Raw genomic sequence first — 9,124 nt, forward strand, 5'->3', positions numbered from 1 at the left:
ATCTAGCACCTTTGAGTTCTCCAGAAAAGTACATATCCCCAGTGTGTTCACTGTGGTGTGCTTAAAGATCCACTCAACATACTTAAACTACTTAACTCAGATAACATCACTCTTAAGTATACTACCAAAAATGTTAATTGAGAAAAGCGGAAGAAAATAGTTTTAGTTTACTCCATATTACATGCTAGAAGAAAAGTTTGCATGAGAAACACTGAAGAGGTGGTTTTTTAATCCAGATTTCACAAACTCATGGTGCAAAGTGGGTCCCCCAGTTTCCTCTAGAGTTATAAACTGCTCTTGACTGCTTATTGGCTGCCTGTGAAATTTTCTGATTGAAATAACTCAAATGTTATCTACAATACTAATCATATCCACCCATGCTGTTCTGACCGCTGTAGCCGGCCCCGTAACAGCCACTCACTGACTGGCTCTCAAGGCCACTGCAAGTTGCCTGGGCAGCTGACACACCCATGCCCTGCATCACTCTTGCGTGCATCCGACTTGCCAGCAAGAACTGCCACGGCACTCTGGTCGAGTCAGCCTGTCAGGCAGGGATGCCTAAAAGCTGCTCATGAGACAAAAAGAGTTTCAAGGAAGCTCTCCTCCTGGAGTCTGGCGTTCTCTTAATTCTCCATTCCCGCGTTAGTCTAGTGTATGGATCCACGTATTCTCTTTCAGTATCATCCTATTATAAGTGCCTTTTAAAATTGAATTCTGACATGGCTAAAGCCTTCTGCCAGTGTTCCAACAGTCCTAGAACGTCCTTGACCAAGATCAAGGGCTTGGAATTCAGTAAGATTGTAAAAGCTAAATCATTCCCTTACACAGGAATTTACCATCACTAAGGAAGAAGGAAGTTTCAGACCAAAGGAGAAACCAGAATAGATACTTAGAACTATAGCAGAGTTACACCCATACACACGTATTTACTATGGCCTAAGGGGAAGGTGGACTATACAATAGACTAAAATAGGAACTATGGCAAGGGCGCAAAGCCCTTGAACCTGGCTTCTAAGATTAGTGAATCTTAGGTGGAGCCCTTGTTGATCCCAGCTGTTATCAATGAATTCTATCCCAGGTGGTTCCCGTTAGACCTTTCGTGTTTGCATTCCTCTGTTTTATGTAAGATTCCAGTTACCTCAATTGTACCTTGCGAATATGTCACCCAACTTCCTTATTGTCCTCTGCATAAAAAGTCTGATGCTCGATTCGAAAATTACACTCAGATTCCACACGACCTCTCCTGTGTGTATCTGTTTGTCATTCATCCACGCTTTGCCCACCTGTGTCAAGAGACCTGTTCCACGTAGACACAGGGACCCAGAGGGTCTGCGGCAAAGAACGACTCTGCAACAGGATCCTTCTGCACATGTTTATTGGGAGAGCTTGATTGCAGAGGCGAAGAGACCCCAAGCCCAGAACTGGTGCTGCTTATATAGGCCTAGGAGAGGCGTGTCTCACACCCGGATTGGTTGTGCATTCTACCTCATTTGCATGTTCCTCATCTGATTGGTTATTCTCTCTCAGTACCTCACTATCATACCTCATTTGCATGTCTCACATCTGATTGGTTATTCTCTTAGTACTTTGCAGAGCCTCATTATCATGCCCAGGCCAGGCAGTGTTTTGGCGAAAAAACTTTACTGCATAAGTACACATTGGTTGTTTGCCCAAACTTATGCGTGGTGGCCAGCAGTAGCCTGCGCCACCCTGCAACGGCACATGTGGCTTCCCACACATCACCTGGCTGCTATAAGCCCCATTGCTAGCCCCTGTTGTTGAATTCAGGAAGAGTTCTATGTATCTGTGCTGCATGTTGGCCCTGTCCTTGGACATAGCTGCCACTGCTTCTTCATGAGTAGCNAACTCAACATCAGCTTCTNNCGTCACTCTTCCATCAGGACCAATCTCAATATGAACTCTCACAGGGTTGAGTGGAGAGAAGAAGTTGTAAATGTCGTTCTCCGTTGCTTTGTAGGGCAGCCCTCTCATGTGGATGCAGTGGCCCGTGGTGCTCTGCACTGTGAACTCACTGTCTCCAAAACTGTGGTCATACATTCCTGAGAGACAATAGCTGAGGTCTCTCCCAAACAGGTCAATGGTGAAGCCATAGCCATCACTGAGGCCACTGTAGTCTTCATACCCCCATAGCCTGCACCGTAGGCACCAGACCTCATCCTATCCAGACCTGCCTGTTTCACAACGCCAATGTACCTCCGGGCTGTGCCAGGCCTGTCATAAGGCCCAGGCTTTTGCACAGACATAAACTTCAGAGGTGGATCTGAGTATGATCTAACTTCCTCCTGACTGCTCTTAAACAGTTCAATATACCTGTGCCCTATTCTCTCCTTGTGCTTCCCTAAAGCTTTCTCAGCTAACTCTTGTGAGGCAAACTGAACGAAGGCCTCTCCTGTAATCTTGCCTTCCAGGTCCACAGGTAGTGTGATCTCGTTTGGCACAATTTCCAACCCTGAGAAGAACTGAACAATTTCTTCCTTTGTGCATCCAAATGGGAGTCCCCAAAGCCTCACAAAGCCATCATTGGCACTGTTGGGGCACTGTTTGGACCACTGTGCTTGAACACCTCTGTGTGACTTGAACACCTCAATATACCGGTGTCCCATGCTTTCCCTGTCTTTTCTCAGGGCCAATTTTACATCATCTTCTGACTCAAGTTCAACAAAAGCCTCACCACTCTGCCTGCCTTCTCTAGTATAAATGAAATGAACACCTGTGACCCCATCATGAATTGTGCAGTCAGAGAGGAAGTTTTGTACATCCTCAATTGAGCAGGACCAGGGTAGGCCACGGAGTTTGACCACATAGCCTTCACTTCCCTCAGGGCCCAGCATTATGGACACTTGACAGGGCTGATGTCACACAAGCTTGGGCAATTTTTTGTAGCTTAAAGAACCACCACAGATGCCTTCTGTAAGAAACACTTAATGGAAGGTAACAAGTTTTCCAGGGGAGGAAGGTAGAAGTGACTTCTATATTCAGTAAGGAACGCGGCTTACGAACTCAAACTCCACCCGACACCTTAAAAATGCAGAGGGCTCCGGGGAAAGTCCATGTGCATCTTTTTGTTCTCAACCTTCAGGAAGATGAGGTGCAGTCCTCCTTCCATGACGGAGCCGGAAGGATGCAAGACGGTGATGGGGCAGAGCCCATTTTACCTCTTTTTTTTTAAATATTTAATTTATTATTTGTGTGCTGCATGTGTGAGGGGGGGCGTATACAATGTGAACAGGAGTGTGTCCCATGTGGAGGTCAGAGGGCGACTTTTAGGACCCAGTTGCTTCCTTCCAGCATGGGTTCTAGGAACTGAGCCCATTCCATCAGACCTGGAACCATCAGACCTGCACAGCAAAGACTTCCTCCATCAGACCTGCACAGCAAAGACTTCCTCCATCAGACCTGCACAGCAAAGACTTCCTCCATCAGANCCATCAGACCTGCACAGCAAAGACTTCCTCCATCAGACCTGCACAGCAAAGACTTCCTCCATCAGACCTACACAGCAAAGACTTCCACCATTAGACCTGCACAGCAAAGACTTCCACCCACAGAGCCACCTTGACAGCCCACATTTTGCTTTCTAAACCCTGTCTTTGCTGCAGTAACAATCTTCTTTTTTTTTTTTCCACTTAAGAAAGTAGATCAAGTCAAACATCACTCATGAAAGCAGGAACAAGAGCTCCCCACAATGGCAGGAATTTCCACACACCTTTTCTATCTGAAGAGTTGGGCAGCTAAAAACAAAAACAAAAACAAACAAAAAACAAAAACCAAAAAGAAGACACAGCACTTTTATATGTATAATAAGCCTTTAAAGCACCAGGGCTGGGCCGATGTCTACCCTCTGTGCTGTTATGTCTACTCTGGGACACGACTTGCCATGTCCTGCTTGGGTCACTGGTCACTCAGTCAGGCCAGCTCTCATGGCCAGTTCTCATGATCTCTGATGCCACAGCGTCTTCTCCTCTCTTCCCGCGTGTTCTCCTGCCTCAGACCCCAAGCCCAGAAACGGAAACTCCACCTATCTCTCTTCTGCCCAGTCCATCTGATTCCAGCTTGTCTCTGTGTCTGTGTTGTCTGTCTTTTCTTCCCTCCCTTGCTGCCCCCGTGAGGTCAACCCCTACAGTCATGCAAGGACATGGCAGAGACCTGTGAGAGCATTGGCAGTCTTGTTTCTAATATGAGTGATCAACCAGGGCTACTTTTGGCTGACATCTGGAGGGATTACTTGCAACAAGAAGGAAGTTGATCAGGAACATTAAAATATTTTACGGATAAACTTCCGTTGTTGCTCTAGCCTCTCTCTTTCCAAGCTGCTAGCGCTCCTGCGAACATGATGAACATGCCTAAAACCCGCCGGACATTCTGCAAGAAATGTGGGAAGTACCAACCCCACAAGATGACACAGTACAAGAAGGGCAAGGATTCTTTGTATGCCCAGGGAAAGCAGCATTATGACAGGAAACAGAGTGGCTGTGGTGGGCAGACTAAGCCTATTTTCCGCAAAAAGGCTAAAACTACAAAGAAGATTGTGCTGAGACTGGAGTGTGTTGAGCCCAACTGCAGATCTAAGAGGATGCTGGCTATTAAGAGATGCAAGCATTTTGAATTGGGAAGTGACAAGAAGAGAAAGGGCCAAGAGATCCAGTTCTAAGCAGATTTTGTTATGATGCAGACCATAGTGCCCTGCATTTTTGTGGTCCTGCACTCGGGTTAATTCTGCTGAGCCAATATGCCAGATCAGATATTTAGAAATCAGGTATTCGCTTCCGGTACTTTCACTCAGTAGTTGGGTGTCCTCTGACAGTACAGCTCAGCAAACATGTTGGGGACACCTGCACTATAGAAGGACACATCTGCCTTGCATTTATAGCAATGGTTCTCAGCCTTCCTAATTCCGTGACCCTTTAAGACAGACCTCATGCTGTGGTGACCCCAACCATAAAAGTATTTCTGTTGCTACTTCCTACTTGTAAATTATGTATCTACTTTTCTGCATCACAATGTATCTGTGGTTTCCAATGGTCTTAGGCGATCCTCTGTGAAAGGCTGCTCAACCTCCAACTGTAGGTCTCAATCATGGAGAACCGCTGGTTTACAGGCAAGAAAGGGATGAGGTGCCATAACCTAAGCATAACAGAGGAAGAGGGGTGGGAATGGACAGGGTGAAAGGAAATGATAACAGAAAAGGGCGTTTCGGTGGGAGGGGCTTAGGAGACATCAGCAGGTGAGTTGCATCTCCCAGAATGCAGCAGGGCACCAGGGCACTCCTGATTGACTAGGGACAGGAAAGCAAGAAAGGCCCAGACTGGGCAGCGAGGCTAGAGTGGTGATGTAGGTTCATCTGGGAAACAAACCTGGAAAAGCGATTTGGGGCCAGACTTTTGGGTCTTGATGTCTACCGTGGGATGATTTTACTGGATGCTTTGGATATTGAGTCACCACTGAAAGTTCCTGGAGAACGGAATATATGGCTGGAGTCACTTAATTCTACGATGTAATAGATTTCTGACAGATGTGAGCGAGCCTCTCCAAAAAGGGGTTTTCTTTTCTTTTTTAAAACTTAATGGAATATCTAATTTCTTTACTGTAGAAAAGCAGAGATGACTAACTTGGAGTGCTACTAAATTATAAGGTTAGGAGTTGGTGTCTTCTAGTACTGGAATTATTTCTAATAAGAAAAACAGAAGCTGTTCTGAATCTTGAGATGGCAGAGTAAATGGGAAACAGCTAAAATGCAAATATAAAATAAAATTCATATAACGTCTAATGAGAACTAGAGCAAAGAGTAGCTTTCCTTTCTCTTTTATTTTTCTGAGACTGGGGTCTCATTGTATTGTCCTGGCTGGCCTAGAAGTTTCTATGTAGACCAGGCTGGCCTCCAAACTCCCAGAGATCTCCCTGCCTCTGCCTGGTCAGTGAGGAGATTAAAGGTATGCACACCATGCACAGTGCTTTTAAAAACTTTACATTGCAAGGCAAAGATGAAAATTCATAGAATGTTATAGAGTAGAAAAAATTCCAGGCAATACATTTAAATAGAGGCAATTTCAGGATTTGAATACAATGTAGCAAGATTCTGGGAACTGTGTAGTCAGGAAAATTGGAGGCAGCTGCTGTTACAATTCTCCTAAGAAGTGGATAGTCAACAAATCTCAAAGAAACATATTCTAGAGGTAGAATTAACTTATACATAGATAGTTGATGCTTTATCTCTATTGAGAAATGTTGGCACAGAAAAATGCTAAGACACGCAGAAGAATAAGCAGAGAGAGAGAGAGAGAGAGGCCAAAAGAATTACTGGTTTGTGGAAATCTGGTGAGGGTGGTATTAGATGGAAAACTCTATCATATTGTCCATGAAATGTACTGTGTCCACAGACTGACTCAACAAATGAGGGCAAGCAGCTTTTTTTCATATGTGCTATGTTTACATCATAGCATTGCCTACTCTGTGTATGGTATATATGTGTATACACGCACACGCACGCACGAAAACCCACATACACGTGTGTGCGTGAATATGGAAGCCAAACATCAACCCTAACTTCCTCATATTTAAATATAGGGTTTCTTACTGAATCTAGAGCTCATGAATTTAGGAAGACTGGCTGGGCAGCAAGCCCCAGGGAACACCCTGTCTCTAATTCCTTGGTGCTGGAATTACAAGAGTGTATCTATCACCATGGCTGAGTTTTTCTACAAGGCTACTGGGGATCCTAACCCAGGCCTCGTGTTTGTGTGCCAAGCACTTTATTTATTGACTGAGCCATTTTCCCAGCTCCCTCAATTCCCCTCTTATTACAGTGGTTGCGTTAGGAATGGGCTTTTAAGTAATGGGGAGTTATTAGGTCAGTGGACCAGAAAATGGCTCGGAGTGAAACTGTATTCAATGTTGCATTCCATATCATATGGTAACAGTGTAAGATGTCCCAAGACAGGAATGCTGGGATGTCTAAGGTCTAGGGCTCCAGTCAGGCCCTAGAATTCTAAGTTCCACGGTGCTTTGGAGTAGTTCTCTGGCCTTCCTTAATGTTGTGTGTACTACAGTATTTACAGATATCTAACTATGTCTCCTCCTTGCAACTTGAGTGAGGCAAAGGATCACAGATTTTAATTGCAAATAGTTACATTTGTGACTCTTGGGTCAAAAGGGGTGGGCTTGGCCAGGCTTGTTGGCACATGCCTATGATCTCAGCTCTAAGGCAGCCGTGTTGCTGTGAGGTCAAGATCATCCAGGACATACAGCAAAGCTCTGCCTCCAAAAGGAGGGGGCACTTTCCCACCCTGATGAGTCACTTCTTACTACATCTGCAAACTTGCTCTGTGGGTTGGATTTTTCATTAGCATGGTATAAAGTCTGAGACAAGACTCCGCACCTTTATCTATGTTCATTTTTAGACGACAGGAGTCTTCCTTCGCTACCATCAGGGATTGTCTGGTAATTTGATTTTAGCAGATTTGTGTGCTTGAAGAAGACGAAGCTGGGCTGGAGGGATGGCTCAGAGGTTAAGAGCACTGTCTGTTCTTCCAGAGGTCCTGAGTTCAATTCCCAGCAACCACATGGTGGCTCACAACCCTCTGTCATGGGATCCAGTGTCCGCTTCTGGCTGGGAGGCAGAACACTTTATATATAATAAATAAATCTTAAAAAAACAAAAACAAAACCCAAAGCCCTCCATGTTAATCAAGTTAACACGTTAAATCTATGTATAATCAAGTTAAAGCCCTCCTCCACCATAAGCAAACTCAAGTGTGCCCATTAAACAACTCAAGCTCTGATACATCTGGGATGGGATCAGGGGAAGTGCTCAGGAAACAATTCTATTGATTGGTTACCTGAAAGATGCTGCCTTTCTTCAGCCTTTGACTCCTAGGTATTTGTTGGGTCATTCCCATCACTGGGGTCTCTCACTTGTGGCTTGAGGACATGGGCAGTACTTACCAGTGGGCCACACTGGACTCTCACTCATCCTGGGGTCATGGGGTTATGGGATCTATAATATAGATCTGCAGTATCTAGAGAGATATCTCTGTGAGGCTACTGAAGGCAGAATCTAAGAGAATAGTTCTTAGGCTCTTCTTTCGAGTAAGCCTATTGACCCTTAGATGCATTAGGTGTGAGACAGACCCAGACACCAATCTCTCCTTGGATCATGTTTCTCTGGCTTTCAGGTGACAAAGAACATTGTAACACCTCCTTCCTGGGCTCTATGACATCAAACTGTCCTCTCCAGTAGGAAGCTTCTCCCTGAAGTTGCAATGTCCTCTGCATAGTGGCCTTGAACTGAGGTCAGTTTAATGCACTGAAAGTATTTTACTAGTATCTCTATAGTGGAAGGTGACAAACATCCCTGTCCCTCTCTGTTGGGTCACCTTGGTTCTTATATGGGTTTGTCCATTTCTTCCAAGCAATGCATAGACCCAAGTAGGTAGATCATCCCAAGATCAAGGTTGGTGCAAGGAGCTGCATCATCTTATGAGCTGTCTAGCCTCAAAACAGGCTGTGGTTGCCTTGTACAGCACATGTCAGATGCTGGGATGTGGGGGTGCTCCCTATGCTACATCCCTGACCCAGATGTCACGAGACGATCTGAAGTCACCCAGAATCCAATGCACCTACAAGCAGCACAGCTGGCCTCCTAAATACGTGTGCTTCCAGAGGTTGTTTAAATATTGTATCCCTCATAGAAAAAAATTAGTGCATACTTACCAGTGTTTCTCAACCTAATGCTGCAACCCTTTGATACAGTACCCCATGTTGTGGTGATTCCCCAACCGTAAAATTATTTTTATTGTTACTTCATAACTATAATTTTGCTACTGTTATGAATTGTGTTGTAAATATCTGTGTTTTGTAATGGCCCCTGGCGATCTCTGTGAAAGGGTCATTCTACCCCCCAACTGTAGGTTGAGAACCTCTGATATATACACTAATCATAATCAGAGAGAGAGAGAGAGAGAGAGAGAGAGAGAGAGAGAGAGAGAGAGACTTCTCCCGGGAAAGAATAGGACCTTGCCAGCTTGTTGATCTCCTCTTTCTTTGGCAGACAACATGACAGGAAAACTGACTAAAATATGCTATTCGCCTTCCAGATTGTTTTTGG

The 9,124-nt window shown here is 45.0% G+C and overlaps 1 protein-coding gene and 1 pseudogene across 1 annotated transcript; one reads left to right on the plus strand and one right to left on the minus strand.

Annotated features, from left to right (window-relative positions):
* Window positions 1–229: 229 nt before the first annotated feature.
* Window positions 230–2,755, minus strand: LOC110303500 (annotated as a pseudogene).
* Window positions 2,756–4,351: 1,596 nt separating this feature from the next.
* On the plus strand, window positions 4,352–4,672 carry LOC110304076 (60S ribosomal protein L36a-like). The gene has a single exon (XM_021175333.1). The coding sequence runs from the start codon at window positions 4,352–4,354 to the stop codon at window positions 4,670–4,672; it is 321 nt and encodes a 106-aa protein (XP_021030992.1).
* Window positions 4,673–9,124: the final 4,452 nt, after the last annotated feature.

This window comes from Mus caroli, chromosome 10 (assembly GCF_900094665.2).
Source record: "Mus caroli chromosome 10, CAROLI_EIJ_v1.1, whole genome shotgun sequence".
Lineage (NCBI taxonomy): Eukaryota > Metazoa > Chordata > Mammalia > Rodentia > Muridae > Mus > Mus caroli.

What these genes read in the sequence shown, in the direction of transcription:
- LOC110304076 (XM_021175333.1), top strand. Translation starts at nt 4,352, where the DNA reads ATGATGAACATGCCTAAAACCCGCCGGACATTCTGCAAGAAATGTGGG.